Here is a 23,631-nt window from a genome sequence, read left to right on the forward strand (position 1 = left end):
TGTGTGTGTGTGTGTGTGTGTGTGTACTCAGTGTGTGTGTGTGTGTGTGTGTGTGTGTGTGTGTGTAGTCAGTGTGTGTGTGTGTGTGTGTGTGTGTGTGTACTCAGTGTGTGTGTGTGTGTGTGTGTGTGTGTGTGTGTGTGTGTACTCAGTGTGTGTGTGTGTGTGTGTGTGTGTGTGTGTGTGTAGTCAGTGTGTGTGTGTGTGTGTGTGTGTGTGTGTACTCAGTGTGTGTGTGTGTGTACTCAGTGTGTGTGTGTGTGTGTGTGTGTGTGTAGTCAGTGTGTGTGTGTGTGTGTGTGTGTGTGTGTGTGTGTGTGTACTCAGTGTGTGTGTGTGTGTGTCCTCAGGTACGCTGACAGCTCCGACCCTCAGCAGGTGATCAAATACCTGGAGGAGAAGAAGAGCCAAGGAAGACCAGGTCAGTCTGTTTACTGACTGTTTACTGACTGACTGACTGTTTACTGTCTGGTCTACTGACTTGTTTACTCACTGACTGGTTAGCTGACTGACTGGTTCACTGACTGGTTTACTGACTGGTTCACTGACTGGTTTACTGACTGACTGGTTTACCGACTGGTTCACTGACTGGTTTACTGACTGGTTCACTGACTGGTTTACTGACTGGTTTACTGACTGACTGGTTCACTGACTGGTTTACTGACTGACTGGTTCACTGACTGGTTTACGGACCAACTGGTTTACCGACTGGTTCACTGACTGGTTTACCGACTGGTTTACTGACTGGTTTTCTGACTGGTTTACAGACTGGTTCACTGACTGGTTTACTGACTGGTTTACCGACTGACTGGTTTACCGACTGACTGGTTTACCAACTGGTTCACTGACTGGTTTACTGACTGGTTTACCGACTGGTTTACCGACTGACTGGTTTACCGACTGGTTCACTGACTGGTTTACCAACTGGTTCACTGACTGGTTTACTGACTGGTTTTCTGACTGGTTTACAGACTGACTGGTTTACAGACTGGTTCACTGACTGGTTTACTGACTGGTTTACCGACTGACTGGTTTACCAACTGGTTCACTGACTGGTTTACTGACTGGTTTACCGACTGACTGTTTTACTGACTGGCTTACCGACTGACTGGTTTACCGACTGGTTCACTGACTGGTTTACTGACTGGTTTACCGGCTGACTGTTTTACTGACTGGCTTACTGACTGGTTTACCGACTGACTGGTTTACCAACTGGTTCACTGACTGTTTTACCGGCTGTTTTCCAGCTGGTTTCTTCGTCAGCGGTCTGAACCTGACAGAAGACGCTCGCCTCGTTCTTCTTCATCCCTTCCTGAACATGAGGAAGATGACGCTGAAGGCTCTCTCTCCTCTGCTGCGCTGGGCGAGCGAGCAGCGGCCGGGGCCGCAGGGGGGCGGAGTCAACATCCTCTGCTGCGACTTCGTAGGCCTCAGCGGCTTCTGCTCGCTGGTGATCGGCCTGAACTACGAACCGGCGGGCGGAGCCGGCGCCGTGTAGCGGTCGTTACCGTAGCGACCGGACGATCCGGCGTCAGATCGGCCGGGATGAGAATCTACCAGACTTTAAAGACCCGGTTCTCCCGGTGGAGCGGCTGTCGATCACAGAGAGGGCGGAGCTTCCCGCGGAGCGAGACGCCGTTTCGCCGTCCGATCTCCGTCCAGCGGCCGAAACCTCGGGAAGATCCTGCAGCCAATCAGGAAGCGGCAGCTCCAGACGGACTCCAAACCTCCAGCTGCAGGAAGTCTCTGCAACTTCTGATCAGATAGAAATCAAGACATTTGTTGGTTTTGGTCTCAGCAGCTAATTTCTCTTCTTCTGATGTGTGTCCTTATGTATGTCCATTATTCAAAATAACTGTCATTAACAGATATAACGCTGTTATAAACGGGGTTGTTTTCCTAGTGATTGACAGTTCGTTGATTCTGGACCAATAGCAGGCGACACTCAGCCTCTCTGGCTCCGCCTCCAAAACACGTCAACACGGCGGAGATCGTAAACCGGACCTTTAGGCTTCGAAACCCTTCAGAACCCTGTGGTGACATCATCGTGACATCACTCACCGCTCCATCCGTTCACGGTCTGCGGTCTCCCTCGGGACGTCCGGCCCGGTTTCACCCCGAAGCTTCGGTCTTAAAGCCCGCGGAGCCTCATGTGACGTCAGCTGATCAACATCGAGTTCCTCAGAGGGCTGACGAGCTGCGGGCCGTTTATTAAGGATCACACCCAAGACTACGCAGGTCTACGGTCTCTTGTCTAGTAAACGGACTGATTTATGCTTTATGCTTGTCTAGTCTACCGCCCACTCAAAGTGCTTTACAACATGTCTTCACTCACTCGTTCACTCGTTCACACGCTGATGGCAGCAAGAACCCCAAACTGTTCCACATGCGGACCGGAGGGGCCGGGGATCGAACCACCGACCTTCTGATTAGCGGACGACCCGCTCTGCCTGCCGAGCCTCAGACAGGTCGTGACCTGAGGTTTTTAATAACGTTACGCAGGTCGAAGGTCACGTAGCTAGTAAAGTATTCTTCCTGCTCTTTCTGTTACATGTTAGCGTCATGTCATTAACTTTAATCACATGTTTGCGTGTTAATGTTCATGTTTTGTACAGCGTCCGGTGTGAACAGGCAGATCCAGAGATGAGAACGGCGAGACGTTTCGACCGAGCAGTGGTGGAAAGTAACTAAGTACATTTACTCAAGTACTGTACTTAAGTACAATTTTGAGATACTTGTACTTTACTTGAGTATTTCCATTTGATGCTACTTTATACTTCCACTCCACTACATTTCAGAGGGAAATATTGTACTTTCTACTCCACTACATTTATTTGACAGCTTTAGTTACTTTTCAGATGGAGATTTGACTCAATGGATAATATAACAAGCTTTTAAAATACAACACATTGTTAAAGATGAAACCAGTGGTTTCCAACCTTTTGGGCTTTTGACGTCTTACAGAAAGCAGTGTGTAGTCGGGTCACATTTCAGATGTCTATGAGTTGTTAACAGCTCCACCAAATAGTGATTTTTCCCTCTAAACCTCACATGGTTTCATTTCAATTAATGTTCAAATGATCCAATATTTCAGCAAAAATCAAAGATTAGAGAAAAAGTCCAAAAACTGAAAACAGATTTGTGTATCAGAACTTTGTTTTTTCTTCTTTCCTCTCCCATTAATCATCTCACGACCCTTCAGATTTATCCGGTGACCCTTTGGAGGGGCCTGACCCCTAGGTCGGGAACCACCGGACTAAACTAGCTAACTGTATATAAAGTGGTTCAAACTAGCTCCACCTCCAGCAGCTACAACAGTAACATGCTGCTTACACACTGATGCTTCAGTATTAATAATCTAATGATGTCATATATAATAAAATATCAGTCAGAGGGACCAAACCACTACTTTTACTTTAATACTTTAACTACATTTTGCTGCTAATACTTATGTTCTTTTACTTAAGTAGGATTTTTCATGCAGTACTTTTACTTGTAATGGAGTATTTTTACATTGCTGTATTGGTACTTTTACTTAAGTAAAGGATCAGAGTACTTCTTCCACCGCTGCAAACGAGACGAGAGATCGTCACGGAGACGACTCTCAGAAAGAGCCGGTAGCTTCGTGGAGCTTCGTCCTCTCCGTGATGGACAGCCGGTCGCCAAGGCGACGACGTCTTCGGCCGAACGATCCGATCGATTTCAGGCCAAAGTGAAAGGTGTGAGCGTGTTGTTCTCATCCATAAAGCCGCCGCTGCTGCAGTTTCCCTCCTGACTTCACCGAGCAGAACCTGGACCTGTGAAACCGGTCTCTGGTCAAACCTGGGTCCGACCGGGTCCGGTTTGGCCCGGGTCTTTAAACCTGTCATGATGTTGATTATTGATTATTAGGACTGGATATTAAGTGTGAATGTGATCCGTATTGTTGCTGTAACCTCTCAGCTCTTTTATATTTTCATACGGAACATATTTATTCTTTCTGGTAAATTTTCATATTGTAAATATTTTGAATTGATTCTCTTTCTCTCAATAAGATCCACTGCTGTTACTTTGGAATAAATACTTTGTCATACTTTAATACATATTTCTATTCAATGTGTTTTTATAAACTGGTTTGAATAGATTCTTACTAGATTATATTTTTCTTTGCTGGATCCTGTTGCTGTGTACTGATTTCCCCACAGGATCAATAAAGATTTGTCTAATTTCATTTTATAATTATTATTATTCTCTGGATCAGGATTAAGGCTCAGGATTAGGGTTAGGGTTGAAACCAGGATCATCACCATCATCATCATCTTCATCATCGTCACATTGATTCATTCAAACTGCATCATATCCATCACATCAGAGCTGGACTGTCAGGAACATCTGGTCTCAGAGTCTCAGTGAACTTTACATTTCTATCTGTTGTAATTCTACATCTCCTCCTTCAAGCTGAAATAGATTTAACGTGATAGTTTTCTTTCAGCTGGACTCACTTTGTCCGTTTGCCTCATTAAGAGTTAAGTGTTCCTAATATTTTGTCCAGCCTGTGTACATGTTCACATGTCACCAGAGGGGTCAGAGGTCAGAGGTCAGCAACCTTTTACATGACAAGCAGCTGCTGATCTCACTGAGCTAGAAGCAGCTGAGAAGCTTCATCCATCACTGTGGAAGAAAATGTAACATGGGTACTAACAGCTGAACTGGGGAGAATGTAAGGTTTCATGATGAATGGTCACCTCACTGTAACCCGTGTGCCATAACTTCCTGTGCCAGAGGTCTTGTTATCAGAGTGGCTGCTGGATGTCTCTGAGATGTCTGTGGAAGCTCTAACTGATCTGTTCTAATGTCAGCACATCCTGTACATCCTTGGAAGACACATAAAGGACTGGTCCTGCTATTCCTCTTCGAAGAAGTGTATGTAGCCTCTGTGCTGTGTGCATCTCTTCCTCTCAGAGACTCCTTTTAATAAATATATACTCAAGTAAGACGAACCTCTGACTCCAGAACTTTTCCCTCAACAATCACATTATTTATATCAAAGTTAGAACTGCTGCTGATAACTCTGTGTGTGTGTGTGTGTGTGTGTGTGTGGCCCCCTAGTGGCCGTTAGGAGACTTTCACTCACGTTGAAACTGCTTGTTGGAAAAGATGAAGACCAAACAATGTTCATTTAGGAGAAACTTTAATTCTGACAAACAATTACAGCAAACTAGATAGAAGTTTAGCTTGGAATGATGAGATGACAATAAAATACCAAATGTTGCTAAAGAAAGATATTTCAACCTGTCAATCATCAACAGCAGACTCTAAGATGAACAACCATAACTTGATTCTGTCTGGTTTCATTTCTCATTCATTTCATTTTCACAATAAAATGTCCATGTTCTTGTTGTTAAAACCCTGTTCAGCTACCCAACACACACTATACACTCTATTTAGTAAAGTGTGTGTGTGTGTGTGTGTCTGTGTCTGTGTCTGTGTCTGTGTGTGTCTGTGTGTGTGTGTGTCTGTGTCTGTGTGTGTGTGGCTGTGTGTGTGTGTGATCCTGTCCAGAGTGAACCATCATCTCAGCAGCTGTCTTTGGTCAGCAGTATGAGTGTTTCTCTCTCCCTCCTCTATCTGACAAGAGACACTGAGGAACGAGACCCAGACCAGAACCCAGACCCAATCCCAAACCCAGGATAGAGTGGCTCAGTGAATGTGGAGTGGAAGGTGTGGATGTGGATCAGTGTGTCAGAGGAAACTCTGTAGAAGGACAGAGAGCCAGCAGGCCAGTCCAGATACACTGCTACTCTGTTAGAGTCAGAGGAGGAGGGGGGAGGTATGACTGTTTGTCTGTCATTGTGCCAGACAGAGTATCTGTTACTAGAGCAGAACAGACACCAGGACTTTTCATTCCCTCCAAGCCTGCAGTCTTCACCCCCTCCTCTCCTACTGATTCCTCTGTAAGTCACTCCTATATAAACCCCTCCTTCCCACTCGACCTCCCAGTAACAGCGACCAGTCAGACCATTTCTACACAGCAGCTGTTTCCAGTTGTCAAATCTCTCTGGGTGATCAGGATATGGCTGATCCTCTTCCACCCATGTCACCTTTCTGTTGTCTTCAGACAGGAAGAGGTTTCTGTTTGCTGTGTTTGGGTCCAGTGTGAGTTCACAGGCATCTGATGAGAGAACAAGACTCAATACAGCAGCAGCTTCTCATCTAATACACCTGTTGTGTTTATTATTGCTTGATTTATTAACAGATTGACTTTTCATTTCTTCAGTTTCATGATGACACATTTTGTCAGCCATCTTTTTTCAGAGTAGGATTTGAATGAATAGATGTCACACATGAGCTTTCTATTTAAATAGAAACTGAATGTGCTGCTTTGTTTTCATGAATCAAACTAAATACACACTTACACTTCCTCAGACCTGGTTTCAGCCACCGCACTGCATCATGGTCCACACTGGGGGGGGGGGGGGGTTAATAAAGTCAGACAGCATAATCTCTTTGATAATGAACAAATAACCTTCATAACCTTCCATATGAGTGATTTTCCAGACGCCGTCACTCATATCCTCCATTCAACATTAAACAATAAACAACAGGAGTCACTCCACTCCTGTAAATAATGTCTGTAACCATAGTAACGTTTACCGCAGACCAATATGGCGGCTCCCATCGCCTGTGTTTTCAGTCTACTGGACACCAGTAACACCAGTAACCAGAGGCGTCAGTTTATCCATCAGATTTTAATAAACCTCCACCGACAGCGGCGTGGTTTTCTCTTCTTCCACCTCATGAACTTGATACTTTAAAGAGACGCAACATTTGGCCTCAAGACACAGAACTGGTGGAGCAGCTGCAGTGTTGAGGAAACAGACTGATAGAAAATGTGAGAACGTCTCAACTCTTCCCTCCGTCTCTTTCAAGTTAACGACGATAAAGTTACGTAAGTTAACATAACGTCCGGTCCGGTTCCGGTTCACGCTACTCGGACCGACCGGATCCGCTCTGGATTCGGTATCGACACCCGAACGTTTCGGGTAGCGAGTTTGGTCGTAGAAAGCTTCGCTCTCCTTAATAACCGAACCGTGTGTGAACCGAACGGGACGAAGCTCCGATGAGGAGCGACGGCTGTATTTAGCCGCGGTGCGGACGCAGCCGGTCTGACAGAGAAAATGTGTGTGACTCTCAGCCTTCTAGCGGACATGGCCTCTCCGTACCTGAGAGAGTCCGGTCTCCGGTGTGGATCCTCCGGTCCAGCAGAGAGCAGCTTCACTCCTGAGGCTCCTGGATGATTGTAGCTCAGGTCCAGCTCTCTCAGATGGGAGGGGTTGGAGCTCAGAGCTGAGGCCAGAGAAGCACAGCCTTCCTCTGTGAGCAGACAGCCTGACAGCCTGCACACACACACACACACACACACACACACACACACACACACACACACACACACACACACACACACACACACACACACACACACAGACACACACACAGAGAGAGAGAGAAACACACACACACACACAGAGAGAGAGGAACACACACACACACACACACACACACACACACACACAGAGAGAGAGAAACAGACACACACACAGAGAGAGAGGAACACACACATACACACACACACACACAGAGAGACACACACACACACACAGCATAGTGATGTATAGTTTGTAGTTCTGGGTGATAAAACAATATTGATAATTATCTCAGTTAAATTTTCCTCGATTTCAAAATAAAAGCAGCTTGATAATTTTCAGTAATATTGATCACAGCAGAGTTTCTCTCTTCAAACATAATTCTGGTTCTTTTCAACCTGGACCTTGTTTTCCTAGTTTTAGTCATGAAGATTGATGGATTCAACATTTCATCACTTCCTTCACTGTAGAGTTTTACGTAGCTTCAATTAAATCAATATTCCACTTAGTTTCAACATGGACTTATTGATTTGAAAAGCAGAATATAATCTACTGACCGAGACCAGATGCAGCCGGACCAGTTTGTAGTTCAGATTTTTACTTCCCATTCATTTGAATGGAAACTGCCATCGAACACGTCGGTGAACAGATTCAACAGCAGATCCTGCTGCTGTGATTTTTAATTGACGTTTGGTTCTTCTGTTCAGAACAGAATTTCACCAAACATCTTTACTGACAGAAGAGAACACAGCGGAGGGATACCATGTAGGAGAGAGAGTTCCTGTTTGGGAGACCGGATCTACTTTATTTTTAAATAGTAATTTTAGTGTGAACCCAGAACAGAAATGCAATGTAACTGCGGACCAGTTGCTGCTTTATTGTCTTCCAGCAGGATCTGTTGTTGAATCTGTTCACCAACGAGTTCAATGTCAGTTTTCAGGAGGTTTTCTCCTCATTCAAACTCTACAAACTGGTCCAGCTGCATCTGGTCCTGGTCAGTAGTTTATATTCTGGTCTTCATGGCGGTCAGGTGCTGAATAACCCCCATGTTAAAACTAAGTGGAGTATCGCTTTAAACAGGAGCGCTGCTGTCCAACACACACACACAGCAAACACACTCTCCGGCAGCTGGAGCCAAAAGTGATTAAAACACAGAAACACTCTGCAGTGAAACGTCTTTAAACAGCTGCCACTGAACACTTATGATGTTTCACTTATAATCGTCCATTTGATATTTTTTAGGTTGCTCACACACTTCCTTGTTTACTTCACTGGCTGCTGGTTTTCTGCTGCGTTCAGGTCAAACTGGAAGAAGAACGGCTTCACTGCTTTGTTTCATTATACTCATTTAAATATTATATGAGATTATAGTGTTGAAAATAAGACTGAGAAACCATTTCACTCCCGCTTTTTATTATTATTATCATTATTATTGTTATTGTAGTTTTATTCTGGCAGTAAAGAAGTGTTTTGAATGAAAGTTGACTGATCTATTCAACTTTTATTCAGGAGCAAAATTAACCCTTTAAACAGAAATAGTGATTTTACATATTGTGATAAAACTCAACATCACCTGATATGAAAATTTTTATTGTAATAACATTTTCAGCTTCATCACCCAGCACTAATAGTTTGTTATTTCTTGTTTATTTGGAGCTTTTGCAGCTTTTGAACAGGTTTTCTGAAAAACAGATCGTAGCTTTCAGTGGAAACTCTTTGTTTAAAAACAGTTACATGTTGGATTTTCTCATTAATAAACTGCTCTGAAATCAGTTATTATAATACAAAAACTGTCTCCAATATTAACAGCTGACCCCAGGATCAGGTCTGTGTTTTCATTTCAGTTCTGGACTCAGTTTGACAGAATCTGACAAGTCCTTTACTTCAGGTTTCACCAACAGAGGCAGTGAGGAGAGAAATAATGAAATATTCTCCCAGAGGAGAGAAAGTAGAGCTGAATGTTGGTTTCTCAGCTGCTTTCAAAAACCACATCAGCAGGAAAATGACAGTTCAGGTATTTTCTCTGACATTAATGCATGTAAAGCAGAATTTAAATGGTCTGTTGAACAGTAACAGTGATCCTGACCTGAGAGTCTCCAGTCTGCAGTGTGGACTCCCCAGTCCAGCAGAGAGCAGCTTCAGTCCTGAATCCTGCAGGTCGTTGTTACTCAGGTCCAGCTCTCTCAGACTAGAGGACTGGGAGCTGAGACCTGAGGCCAGAGCTTCACAGCTTCTCTCTGACAGCTGACAGACACTCAGCCTGAAGGAGAATTAGTGATGAAGACAAACAAGAACGTCTGTATGCTGATTTGGAAAAATACATCCACCATATGCTATGTTATGCATTTAAAAAAGCCATAAAGAAGAATAGTAAGATATATAAAGCAGATTTAAAGTGTTTTAAAACTCCACAGTGTAGGGAAGCTGATGGCAAAAGTGTTTTCATCTTCAGTGTTGAGTCTGGACTGAGGGAAAGTCAGGAGGACCTGAAGATCTCAGCTTGTTCTCCGGCTCACAGGGAACTAAGAGCTCTGCAGTGAAACTCAGGACCAAAACTAGACATGCTTTAAATGTGATCAGTGAAATCTTAATATTAATTCTGTATCTAAGTGGGAACCAGTGAAGAGATGCTAAACTTGGGGATATATGATCTCTTCTTTGCACTAGTTGAAACTCTAGCTGTTCTGTTCAGAAGCAGCTGGAGATGTGACAGTGAATTATGGCTGAGAGGAACAGAGAGAGGTGCAGTAATCTAATGACAAGATATCAGAGCATGGATGATCTTCTCTAAATCCTTCATGTTCATGTCTGTGTATATGAATTTGGATCAGAATAAAACAAGTGCTGGAAAATTCCAAAACTTTCTATCCAGTGAAATTGAAATTGAAAATGCCGATGTAAAATGGATCTGAAATCCTGATATATAATTTGCAGGGTCGCACTTTGCAGATCGAAGAATCCTGATCTGAGAGACTGTTTTGAGAGAAAGGACCTTAGTTTGGAGAAATGTGTCAAGTCAATTCAGAGAAACTGAAAAGTGATTTTACCTGAGAGTCTCCAGTCTGCACTGTGGACTCTCCAGTCCAGCAGAGAGCAGCTTCAGTCCTGAATCCTGCAGGTCGTTGTTACTCAGGTCCAGCTCTCTCAGACTAGAGGACTGGGAGCTGAGACCTGAGGCCAGAGCTTCACAGCTTCTCTCTGACAGCCGACAGACACTCAGCCTAAAGGACAAGAAGACATGTGGAATTGTTACTCTGTTATATTTAATGTCATTATTGTGTTATTTCTACTGACAAACTGTATTGATGAGGCCCTGGTCTAAAGCAGGTCCCAGTGTGTTTGCATGGTGCTGTATACTGAGCTGACTGGAGCACTAACACTGACAGGGAAACTGGTTTGATTCCCACTGGGCCGCCCATGCTAACAATGTATTCACACATGGTGCTGTAAGGTGATTGGATAAATAAATCCACCAAACGGCACATGCTTTGTTACGCTGCACAACGAGACATAAAAAAGAAAATGAAGTGGATAGAAATTAGGAAACACTTTAAAAACAAGCGGATTTAAATAATAATGTAAAATATAAACATGAGAAACAAGATGAAGAAGTGAGGAGAGACAAAAAAGATTACACACAATGACACAAAAGCAAGTCAATAAAAGTGTGTTTTACAAAGAGTTTTAAAGATGATAGTGAACCTGCAGCCTCAGTCCCTCAGGAAGGCTTTCCACAGTCTGGAAGCCCTGAGGACTAAAGTGAAACCACCTTCAGTGTTGAGTCTAGACTGAGGGAAAGTCAGGAGGACCTGAAGATCTCAGCTGGCTCTCAGCTCACAGGGAACTAAGAGCTCCACAGTGTAATTCAGGACCAAAACTAGCCTGCTTTAAATGTGTTCAGTGACATTTTAATATGAATTCTCTATCTAACTGGTAACCAGAGGACAGATGTTAAAACTGGGCAGATGATGATGTCACCTTCCCACTGGTTAAAATCTAGCTGCTCTATTCTGAAGCAGCTGGAGATGTGACAGTGAATTATGGCTGAGAGGAACAGAGAGAGGTGCAGTAATCTAATGACAAGATATCAGAGCATGGATGATCTTCTCTCAGTCACTGAGCTTCACTGCTGTGTATATGAAGCTGGATCAATAAAACTCAAATCCTCATGTAAAACCTGCAGGGCAACCTTTGCAGATTCAGGAATCCTGTTTTGAGAGAACGGACCTTAGTTTGGAGAAATGTGTCGAATCAACTGAGAAAAACTGTAAACTGATTTTACCTGAGAGTCTCCAGTCTGCAATGTGGACTCTCCAGTCCAGCAGAGAGCAGCTTCAGTCCTGAATCCTGCAGGTCACTGTCACTCAGGTCCAGCTCTCTCAGAGGGGAGGGGTTGGACTTCAGAGCTGAGGCCAGGACTTCACAGTGAGTCTCTGACAAGCTGCAGAACCTCAATCTGAATAAAGAATAAAGCAAGTAGCTATAAAATAAAATATTCCTGAATGCTTTCAACAATCCAGTGTTTCATAATCCAATGGACTTCAGCATGTTGTCATGTGGATCAGCATCATGTCGGCCTTATAGAGTCTTTCCATCTGAAACCAGACAGGCTGTCACACCTCTGTCTCAGGATTGGTCCATTTTCCTTGAACACATTCTGTAACCGACCACATGAATAAATCTGCAGTTTGGGCCCTGAATGCCAAGTAGTTTAAAATAAATAAAGGTTTAGTTAAAGAGTAAGAGACGCCCAGTCACTCCTCCGTGTGCCCCCTCCCGCAGCCCCGCCCCCACCCCCCATGCAAACAAAAAAACACACACACACGTACAGATTAGCTAGGTTAATCTAGCTTTCTTGCTTCATGAGAATTGACCTTATACAGTCAGTATTATAAACAAATAGCCCAGTTTTTGCACTTCACCATAGGCCTATTTCATGGCATGCCACTTTGATTTTTTTTTCTATTTGCAACAGGTGCTCTTGTGGTCACTGGCCTAAGCTTTCTCCTAGACAGAATGTCTGTTACAAGGAGGTGGCAAAGGTAACAACACACAAAGAGCCCTAAAAAGCTATATCAGTATTTGATATTGTGACCTGACAGTACTGCCAAATCTATGAATACATCATTAGCTCACGTGTATTGAATACAATAGGTCAATGTCCAAAAAAACGCCCCAAAAAAACAGCCAACCAAGTATTATCATAGTTCATATTTACATTTGCTCAAACATTCTAGTAGTATGCATCTAAGCAATTTACCCACATGTACTTGTGTGGTTATAATACATTTATCCATCCATGACACCATCACAAAAATAATAGGCTACTTTTCATTACATGCAGGTGATGTGTAGGTGTGAGCAGATTGGAGGTGCAGCCTGTATAACCATTCACCCAGGTTTTGAACCTGTTGCCCTCAGCCCCTATTACAGGCTGTTTATGGGACCTGCAGCTCTTTGTGGAGATGGAGGTACCAGTGCTCAATAGGTCAGTTTTAGGAAATCAAAGTCAGTTTATACAGTGAATAGTATTCATAGTATTTTTAATACATAACATTTAGTATAACAAATGTACCTACACAGGTTTCCAACCCTCCTCCCCATTAAAAATATTTTTTGTAGCTCTACCATGTCCACAGCTGTCTCATATGTATTTCAGGGAGAAAAAACAATAAGAGATACACATTTTATGTCATTCATCAAGTGAGTCCCATGGAGATAGAAATGTCCTTTAAGAGGCAGCAGAAACTTCACAAGGTAATGATAACAGCATTTCATAATAATGTTAAAACATAAATAGCACAGAAATGCAAAAGGTTGCTTCAGTTTGAAAATTCAGAAAGAATTTATCATATAGTATAAAAAAGGTTATTCATTACAAAACGTTTAAATATATTAGAATTAGAATTTGATTACTTGGAGCTAAAGCATTTATATTCTTAGCCCGAAGTCCTTTAATTCTAAATACACTGACCAACATATTATAATATTTTCAAAGTAGTTGCAGTAGCAGTCATTTCAGTCATAGTAGTAGTAGGAGTAGTAGTAGTAGTGTTAGCAGTCATTGGTCACAATAGTAGCATTTGGACAACCAGTAGTACTAAGACTAGTAGTAGCAGTGGTAGTAGTTGTAATACCAGCTGCAGTAGTTGTAGCTATATTAGTTTCAGTAGTAGTAGTAGTAGTTCAATAATGATAATAATAATAATAAGAATGTGCTCGTAGTAGGACCTTTGAAGTCAATTACCTATTTTATTTTTAACATACATTTAAAACCAGATTGATTGATATATGAGAGTTGCCTGGATTGAATTAAAAGACTGCTGGAGATACTGTTGGTTTTATTTATCAGTGAAGGGCCTCAATGATTACACTTTTGTTAACGGTTAAATGTGCTCTGTTCTGGTTCACTGTATACATTATAAACTACAGAGTTAAATGCTGTCTGTGACTGAGCAATTTACAAATACCTTCCAAGGACAAAAAGAACAGCAGGCGATTCAACACACTTGGGGAAGAGACACCAAAGGCCTGATCACCCACAGACCTTAGCCTGGTGGTGATGGTGGAGTGCAGGCTGAGGGATGAAGTTTAACTGTAGAGGAGGTTGGAAAGGTAATTAGGTGCTTGGCAATGGAGGGACTTGAAGGTTGAAGAGGAGGATCTTTACAGTGATGTGGAACTTGATTGGTAGCCTGTGCAGGTGGACAGTCTGAGAGATGTTACACGCCCGAGTAGAAAGATGGCAACCTCTAGCAGATGATCAGCACTCAGCAGAACCTCTGGTGGGAAACAAATTTCAAGATACAAAGACTAGTCAATGAGGTAGTCTTTACAGAAATAGATAACTGTATTTTCCTCATTAAATACAAACACATGAAAATGTTTCTACTGAGTATTACTTCAGTAATGAATGTAATGCAGAACTGCATGTCACACTTGATTATAGGCCTACATGAACTCTTATTGTAAGTTTACATTAATCATTGATACGGCACAGTCCTATACAAAATAACAGCTGATATTATGACTCACCTTTGCTTCTCCTGTTGGGCTTCATGTTAGCCTGTCCTGTCTGGCACCCGATCTCTCTGGTCAGTTCAGGCTGAAACAGAAGATAATTCTGTTTCACAATTCTACTTCTTCCACGTTAATTTTTTCAAAAATAACCGTGTTTATAGATGTCAATCAGTCGTATTAGTCAAAGCGACAAAAATCACATAAACCACAACAACAGCTCTGAATAAAGGTATAACATACCAACTTTTGCCATTACTACAGCACAGCCTAATTGCAATATTCATCACTTTACCAGCCTATCGACTGACTCATGGGACGGCTAGATAATGTTAGACAACGGGCGCACATATGGATTTAGACTCAACAGCAACGTGACACAACAGCATCCTAGGTTAGCTTTCAAGGTAGCCTAGGTTTAGCCACATAAGCTAACCATGCTAGGGCCGTTTCTTACCATATAACGTTAGCTAGGCAGTCATGTACGGTCAGTACAATGCTTATTACAAACATGTTTTCTGTACACTCACCTCAAAATGCAGCAGCGGACTTGACAAGGAGCTCGCTGGCAGCAGGTGCAGCTGCTGTGGTGGTGGTCCTGTTGTCGGCACTGGGAGAGCACTGTTTGGCACTGCATTGTTTTTCAGCATGGGCACTTTAGTGAAACCCCGATGCACCTCCATGAGATTGGAGAAGCAATTTTGGGGAATAATAATCCTACAAACTCCAGCTGTAGGCGGGAGATCACAATGCAGGCAGCCACTGGCGCCTAATTTCTAGGTCTGTTGGAAAGCTGTGCAGTCTGGAGGTGTTTTTGCAGCTGGGAAAACGACAGTGGCTACGCATACTGGCCACTAGCTAACAAATACTAAAACTACCTAATGCTTAATCAAACAACTATCTAGAACACACTAACTTGAAGTATGAAAACCAGCTAAAACTAACACTACCTACAACTAAAGCTGGAAAAATGTAACAACCAAACAATGGTCTAAAAATCGCTAACTAACCTACTAAATACTGTACACAAAAAACAATCAAATGTACACTAAAACAATCTATGCTAACTGTTCAATCAAACTACTCTGCAATCGTTATACTCAATCCATTCAATCTGGTCTTGGCTAATACTCCTCTCCACAGTCTGCTGAGTCGAGACGTTGTTTTTTTCCCTTTTCCTGACGACGGTTTTATATGGGGGGGGGGGGGGGTTTGCTTGGTGACGAAAGCTGGCACCCTACGTCACTTGGCACCACGATCAGCCAGAGCCGGTCCTGACCTCCCTGGGGCCCTAAGCAAAATTCTGCTAAGGGGCCCTCCTACCTGACCCGTGAGCCATGTAAACCATTTGCCACACAGTCACAGCTGACACCCCAGTGCTCCACTACAATCCAACAATTAAGCATAGCACCTGTAAATTATAGATAACAATAGCCTACTATTATTACTTTTATCAGCTGCATCAGGCCCATTCAAACTGGCTCCCCCAGATTTCCTTTTATACATTTTCAAATATAAAATACTATTTATACTATGGCTTGGCTGAATACTTGATGGTTATTATTTACTGAGAAATGTGCATCCATATTGCCCAGTATGCCCAGCTAATCAACATTTTAAATTCAATATTTAATCAATAGTCAATGTCAATCCATTGCCTTCCATCTTGCATTAGTCCAGAGTTGTAACTAAACCTTGACTGAGAGACTAGATCATCATTGTCTTGTTTTAAAATGATGTGCGCCTATGAGGAGTGCCGTCACGCCCATATATTGTCTGGACTGGACTGGACTGGACTGGACTGGTCCCCACAGAGGCTGCTGCTGGAAAGCGCGAGTTTCCTTTTGTGCACGTGCATATGAACGCATGTTCATGCGCGCTGCGCGATTCTTTTCTGAGCAGCAGTCTATAAACACCGTTGCCTGTCTGCATTTATCAAACGGAATAAATAGTTTTATTTCACTTTAACTTTTGTCAGGCACAAAGTCACAGAACAGCCCTGGAAGTGGCTGCAAGCAAACAAGACACAGACAGACCAAGAGACGCACTGCCCAGCTAGTTTAGCAAGACAGACAGACAGAGAGAGACACATTGCAAGCTAGCACATCAACTTAACGTTACTGTTATTTGCCGACATCAAACTTGGAGAGGAGAGAAAACAAGTTTACCTGATTGCTGTTCCCGCAATTCACTCACATGGTGTTTTTTTTTTTTTTTTTTTCATGACCAGAAGGATCGTTCCGCTTCATCCTCTCATCGAAGTTGTAAACATTGACACACGCTTTGACACGAGCGGGAGGCGGGGCCCTCAGCCAATAGCAAAATTAAATTGTAATAGCCAGGTTTCAACCAGTAGAGGGCAGTCGCTATGCATATTTATAACACAATATGTAGAATCTAAATACTTTGCACTAAAATGTCAGGATTTGGACCTGAATCCATCAACAACAGTACTAAATACCCAAATACAGCAGTTTTCAGCTGAAAAAAGTGGTTTTGGGGTTTAGTTACTCTTTAAGGTCCAGAATCGACTTTTTATTGGGATAATATTTTCAGATGGCAGTTTCTCTGGAAATAATTGTGATAAAAAGCAGAATTTGAGTTGGATGGGGAACTTCACCCTAACTAAACCCTAACTTAACCCTAACTAAACCCTAACTAAACCCTAACTAAACCCTAACGTAACCCTAACTAAACCCTAACTAAGTCCAGGAAGTGACACAAACCAAGGTTCTAACAGAGTTCACATCCCTTTAAGTCTGTGGAAACACCTACAAAGAGAAACGCCTCTGGTGTCAGAAATGCATTTTACATCAAAATATGCATTAAAATTGGAGTTATGATAGAACAATTAGTTTTTACCATGAAGGAATTTCATCAGGAAGATGTTGCACACATTAACTCCATACCATCATGCTTAAACTGTGAAAGATACCAGAGTGCACTAATATGGACACATGTGACTTTTTATCCCTGAAGATACACAAAAGAAAATATCTTTAATACATTGTGTATCCATAGTTGGATCAATACCTGGGTGATTATGTCTCTATACGTTCTGGGTAATTACCACAATAAAAGTCTGATCTTTAATTCCTTTATTGCCTCCAACACTCTCACATCAAAGTTTTGCCCCCAATAGATGGAGGCCATTTTGGAGCCATTTGGACTACTGTATCTTTAAAACTATGGAGAATATCATCAACAAAGTTCATTGTTATTCATTTGAATACAAAAGGATTGTGTGAAAACAACATGAGGAGAATTTGAGATCTAAGTCTCTAAAACCAGATCCTGTCTGATTTCAGATGGATCGACTCTATACAGACGTCCTCAAATTACAATATTCATATAATATTCATATCAGCACATTATTAAATATGATGTCTGACCTGAGAGTTTCCAGTCTGCAGTGTGGACTCTCCAGTCCAGCAGAGATCAGCTTCAGTCCTGAATCCTGCAGGTCGGTGTTACTCAGGTCCAGCTCTGTCAGATGGGAGGGGTTGGACTTCAGAGCTGAGACCAGGACTTCACAGTGAGTCTCTGACAAGCTGCAGCCCCTCAATCTGAATAAAGAATAAAGGAGGAGTTGGACTTCAGAGCTGAGACCAGGACTTCAGAGCTGAGACCAGGACTTCAGAGCTGAGGTCTCTGAGAGTTCACAACCAGAAAGTCTGTTTACAGATTTAATGTAAAATGATTATCAAAGCAGAGCTGAGACTAGCATACCAATCAAAACGTATACAGCATGCTACTACTACTGCTACTACTAACAATGATGATAATAATGACAATAATTTGCATTATAGAATTTGAAATTTTCCAAAAGTGGTTAATGTATAATATAAGCAGAAACCAAACTGAAAAGAATACATAAATGCAATTATATGAAAGCATTTGTTTAAAAAGTGTTTAAAAAAGAATGAAAAATGATAGAGATTTCAGCCTGAGCTCCACAGGCAGTTCAGTTCAACTTCTGGTAAAACAACTCAGTAAAACAGCCTGACACCATTAGAGTCCGGCTTCACCACAGATTTGGTTGGGGTTTAGTTACTTTTGAGCTTTTGAGCCTACAGCATTAAATTCCAACTTTCCCAGTCGTATTTCCCACTTTGTCGGCTCGTTCATGTCGCTCTCTGTAATTCTGATATTTCTGACATGAGCTGAAGGCAGGAGAAGACGAGGGGAATCTTTCATAGATATTACACCAATAAAGAGTTGAACTAGACTAAAGAATGAAACTCAAGAAACAACCGATCTGTTAGATCAGTAACTGGAATGTGAAACTGAACCTGGAACAGTAATGACTTTACTCTGTTACAGGAAAAAGTAATGTGATTACAGTGACACATTACTCTGTAACGTGTTACGCCCAACACTGTGTACCACTGCTATGTAGAACAACACTTAATAGTGTGTATGTTTGAGGAACTATAGATCTTTATTGTAATTCTGATGGTGTCAGGTATGAAGGTCGCTCTACACTGTTCTATACTGTTGGTATTCACATCAGGACTAACCGAGCCTTCCTGCAGTTCCTCACAGCTGGGATCAGTCTCAGTCGTCCCTCCTCTGATGTGTTGTAGGCCCCCAGGTCAAACACATCCAGAACCTCCTCTAACATCTGCAGCATGTAGGCCAGAGCTGAGCAGTGGATCACAGAGAGTCTCTTCTCTGATCTGGTCTCTGACTTCAGGAATTGTTGGATCTCCTGATGTACTGACTGGTCGTTCATCTCCATCAAACAGTGAAAGATGTTGATGCTTCTGTCAGGAGAGATATCATCAGTGTTCATCTCCTTCAGGTTGCTGATGGCTCTCTGGATGCTTTCTGGTCTGCTGTCTGTCCGACCCAGCAGGCCTCGTAAGAGTCTCTGGCTGGACTCCAGTGAGAGGCCATGAAGGAAGCGGACAAAGAGGTCCAGGTGGCCATTTTTACTCTTCAGGGATTTGAACATGGCTATCTTCAGGAAGCCATATCTACCCCAGTCTTCTCCCAGGAATGTATCCAGTACCTTCTCATCCCAGTTTGTGTAACAGCGGAACATGTAGACAGCAGCCAGAAACTCCTGAATGCTCAGATGGACAAAGCAGAACATCTTGTCCTGGACCTGGTACAGCCCACACTCCTCTTTAAAGATCTGTGTGAACACTCCTGAGTACACTGAGGCTGCTCTGATATCAATGCCACACTCTGTCAGGTCGGCTTCATAGAAGATCAGGTTGCCTTTCTCCAGCTGCTCAAAAGCCAGTTTTCCCAGAGAGAGAATCATCTTCCTGCTCTTTGTATTCCAGTGTGGATCTGTCTGAGCTCTCCCATGATACTTGACGTTCTGCTGTTTGGACTGAACCACCAGGAAGTGGATGTACATCTCAGTCTGGGTCTTGGGCAGGTTTCCTCTCTCACTGGTTTTCAAGACATGGTCCAGAACTGTAGCAGTGATCCAGCAGAAGACTGGGATGTGGCACATGATGTGGAGGCTTCGTGAAGTCTTGATGTGGGAGATGATTCTGCTGGCCTGCTCCTCATCTCTGAATCTCTTCCTGAAGTACTCCTCCTTCTGTGGGTCAGTGAAGCCTCTCACCTCTGTCACCATGTCAACGCACTCAGGAGGGATCTGATTGGCTGCTGCAGGTCGTGTGGTTATCCAGAGGCGAGCAGAGGGAAGCAGTTCCCCCTTGATGAGGTTTGTCAGCAGCACATCCACTGAGGTCGACTCTGTAACATCAGTCAGGATCTCGTTCTTCTTGAAGTCTAGAGGAAGTCGACACTCATCCAGACCGTCAAAGATGAACACAACCTGGAACTCGTCAAAACTGCAGATTTTTGCTTTTTTGGTCTCAGTAAAGAAGCGATGAAGAAGTTCCACCAAGCTGTACTTTTTCCCTTTCAGCAGATTCAGCTCTCGGAAAGTGAATGGAAATATGAACTGTATATCCTGGTTGGCTTTGTCTTCAGCCCAGTCCAGAGTGAACTTCTGTGTTAAGACTGTTTTCCCAATGCCAGCCACTCCTGTTGTCATCAGTTTTCTGATTGGTTTATCTCTTCCAGGTAAGGGTTTAAAGATGTCTTCACATTTGATTGTTGTTTCTGGTCTCTGGTTTCTGGATGCTGCTTCAATCTGTCTGAGCTCATGTTCATCATTGACCTCTCCACTCCCTCCCTCTGTGATGTAAAGCTCTGTGAAGATCTGATTCAGAAGTGTTGGGTTTCCTGCTTTAGCAATCCCCTCAAACACACACTGAAACTTCTGCTTCACATTGGATTTGTGTTTATGTTGGCACTCTGCAGCAGGAGTTTCTGAATGAATAAACAGATGAAATCAATGAGAGGTGAGTAATGAGTAATGCAAACATTTCCTGATAATTTACACATTCCCAACTCCATGGACTCTATTCAGCTCATTACTGGTGGCTGGACAAGCAGGTCCTGACTGGGTGTAAGGTATAAGGTAGCTGTTGTTGAGTCGGTTATTATTACTCAACCACGAGTTTCATGCAACCAATCGGATTCCTTAAAGACACATTGACACTGTGCTGATTCCCATAAAGCTCTGCTAGCTGTGCTTTATTGGTTGCACTCCTTCTCACTTGCTGCTGTTTGTTATGTTCATGTATGTAAACTACTTTGGGGAAAACTTTTCACACAATACACATGCATTGGTAATGATAAAACCCCTGATACCCCTGAGGACTTTCTTTACTGGGATTATGGATAAAGTGATGATGCAACATGTACAAGGCTGCATCACACTTGTCTTGTAGAAGATACTGTCAGGTATTATTGTTATATCGTGCACAACTGTGATCAGTCTTTGAGCAACATACTTACCCCCGACCTGCTGCAGGGGCACCGAACTACCTGGCTGACCCTGCACCCCAACTAGAGGCCGAAGTGAGAATTCACCCACTGGGGAATCAATAAAATATATTAAAATCTAAAGAAATTACATAAATACAAATACAATACAATAAACACATACACTCACAAGGTCGCCTGTCTCTCATCACATCTATTGTCTGGATGTCGGCCAACAAAAGTAGATATAAAAATGATACAGTCTGCACTTTGTATAAATTGTTGGTATAAAGTGTTATATAATAAATCATTATATGTGTTGGAGCTATAATGTAGTTTTTTGGTGGTTTTATTTTTTATCCTTATCTAAAACATGATATGACTATATATATCTGCACATGCAGTTCAGATATTGAACACGGGGTGGAGCATTAAAGTAGGAAGTGCATATAGCTAAGCTCCAGGTGATGAGAGTCAGGTGTGCAGAAGGGGAGGCAAACAGTTTTCGACCATGTCGGTATGGCAGCATATCAGCCTGTCAGTGCTTGAGTCTGATATTGCTGAATGGAAAGATTATTGTGTCTGAATATGGACAATGCTGTTATCTATGCTAAGGTGAGCATATATATGCCAAACTGTGAATAAACGGATCGAAGAATCCAAAGATATACAGCGCACTGGACATTGGTTTATTTTTAGAACACGCGTCCGAAACAAGTTCACCCCGTTCACCCCTCATTGGCTTCATTATTATTGTTGAAAGTCATTACAATATGTGATGCATGATTGCATAAACTGTATCTTTTTTTCAAATGTCCCTTTTTTTAAATCCTCCCATGACTTACCTTTGGTTTCTGAGCTGCTGTTTGACAAACTCTGCACTAGATCATTCCTGTTGATCTTCATTAAAACCTTCTTGGTCACCTCCAGAGTGTTTCCACAGTGGGTCTGCACCATCTGATCCACTGTGTCCTGCCTGTCTGCCTTCTCCAGTCGCCTCTTTTTGATGGCTGGGAAACCTTCCGGGCTGTCAGGCTGCTCCAGGAACCACTTGAAGCTCTTGAACTCTTCCTCTCTCAAATCATCCAGCGTTTCCAAGAGCTTCTCTTTATCCGTCGCCATCGTTGCTCCCTGGTAAAATCACAGGAAATATTCAACTCCAAGAACAATTATGCAATTTTCCCACAGGAATGACTAAGATTCATCTCTTCGCAAGATCACTTTATCAGCCAGGTCACACAAGTAATCGGTAATGTAATTAGTAATATTTGTTCTATTGTCTGACCTTATCTACCCCTTCATTACAAACACACAGTACCCGTATACATATGCATTTCTTCAGCTTCACAACCAACCCAAACTTTCAGATGTGATGATGTGTTACTGCGCGACAAAACACTGTAGTTCAATTTTTGACAGTTAGCCATTTGTTAGCTAGTTACTTTATTAGGGCGCATAAAATCTTCACAATTCACAAAAGGGATGTTTAGTGGGGGTTTTTTCTCACCAAACAAAACATGAAAACTTTCTTAAACTTGTCTTAATCACAGACCTTATTTTCAGGCTTTTAACCAAAACCCCATTGAAATCCTACAGTATAGCCGAGGGAACCATGGCTCAAACATGCTGACTCACTTCCTGGTTTTAGGACTCAAAACCGGACCGCTCTATACTCACTCCTTTTCTGTACTGACAAACCAAAAGCAAAAAGGAAAAAGCAGTGTAAGCAAAGACAGGTGGAATCACGGCCATAAACTGATCGTGTCGGGTCCATGATTGGCCATCTGGAAGTTCTGGAGAAGTCCAGAACAGCCACTTGTTCCAGGACACACACACACATTGCTAAGATCTGAATGACAGAGTTCTTATTATTTGTGAGTCAGACAGAGTTATATCAACAGTCGCCACAGAGGGCGCTAATGCAACTATTTGGTTCCTGAGCCTCATAACACCCGAAGACGTAAGCGACCGGAAGTCAGACTGTGAGCTACAGTCAGACCGCATACAGAAAAGGGTTTGCATGCATGTATAAAAAAAAATTACTAAACATTCTCATGGTTTTGGATGTTATGGGTTTACAGGACAGTTGCAACCTGTAATCCTTGCCTCTCGTAAAATTTGACACAACAAAACATCTATCGGTTGCAGTGGTGACGACTGCTTCCAATTCTTCCGGTAGATTGGCAAAGGCGTCCTACAGCTTGTATTTCTACCAGATTTCTACCCTCCCCCTTCATCAGAAGGCCCTCCACAGCTGCCAGTGGAACCTGGAGTGACTTGGTGGTAGAGCGGTGGTGGGTCGGGGCTGGTTTGGGATTGGGCCAAAGCAACATGGAGAGCAAAAAAACGCAAAGAAAAGGTTGGTTCTGAAAAAATATGTGATAAAAAGCTGAAGTCATTGGAGAGCGTCCTC

General features: G+C 42.7%; 2 protein-coding genes across 4 annotated transcripts in view; one reads left to right on the forward strand and one right to left on the reverse strand.

The window, feature by feature from the left end:
* Window positions 1–4,060, forward strand: part of LOC139663508 (PI-PLC X domain-containing protein 1) — a 9,727-nt gene extending 5,667 nt beyond the window's left edge. For 2 of the 3 annotated variants that reach the window (XM_071542198.1, XM_071542199.1), the window contains exons 6-7: window positions 351–421; window positions 1,248–4,060. In XM_071542198.1, the coding sequence (XP_071398299.1) occupies window positions 351–421; window positions 1,248–1,498 (322 nt within the window). In that variant the 3' untranslated portion in view covers window positions 1,499–4,060. The remainder of the gene's footprint in view (window positions 1–350; window positions 422–1,247) is intronic. The other variant, XR_011696715.1, reaches the window with a different exon arrangement.
* Window positions 4,061–5,219: 1,159 nt separating this feature from the next.
* On the reverse strand, window positions 5,220–22,189 carry LOC139663506 (NACHT, LRR and PYD domains-containing protein 12-like). Its single transcript, XM_071542193.1, has 10 exons — window positions 22,064–22,189; window positions 21,252–21,329; window positions 18,941–20,720; window positions 17,813–17,986; window positions 11,686–11,859; window positions 10,451–10,624; window positions 9,490–9,663; window positions 7,203–7,376; window positions 6,396–6,442; window positions 5,220–6,151 (listed from the first exon to the last, which is right to left on the reverse strand). The coding sequence occupies exons 1-10, from the start codon at window positions 22,173–22,175 to the stop codon at window positions 5,604–5,606; spliced, it is 3,435 nt and encodes a 1,144-aa protein (XP_071398294.1). The 5' UTR covers window positions 22,176–22,189; the 3' UTR covers window positions 5,220–5,603.
* Between the last annotated feature and the right edge of the window lie 1,442 nt (window positions 22,190–23,631).

This window comes from Centroberyx affinis, unplaced genomic scaffold, assembly GCF_046629955.1.
Source record: "Centroberyx affinis isolate AG114_WGS23_722 - 3 ecotype Tasmania unplaced genomic scaffold, CSIRO-AGI_Caff_v1 ptg004034l_1, whole genome shotgun sequence".
Taxonomy (NCBI): Eukaryota; Metazoa; Chordata; class Actinopteri; order Beryciformes; family Berycidae; genus Centroberyx; species Centroberyx affinis.

What these genes read in the sequence shown, in the direction of transcription:
- LOC139663506 (XM_071542193.1), bottom strand. Translation starts at nt 22,175, where the DNA reads ATGGTGCAGACCCACTGTGGAAACACTCTGGAGGTGACCAAGAAGGTT. An exon ending in CAGCAGCTCAGAAACCAAAG is followed by an intron (nt 21,330 to 22,063) that starts GTAAGTCATGGG and finishes TTGATTCCCCAG; the next exon opens with TGGGTGAATTCTCACTTCGG. An exon ending in AGGAACTGCAGGAAGGCTCG is followed by an intron (nt 17,987 to 18,940) that starts GTTAGTCCTGAT and finishes TTCTTTATTCAG; the next exon opens with ATTGAGGGGCTGCAGCTTGT.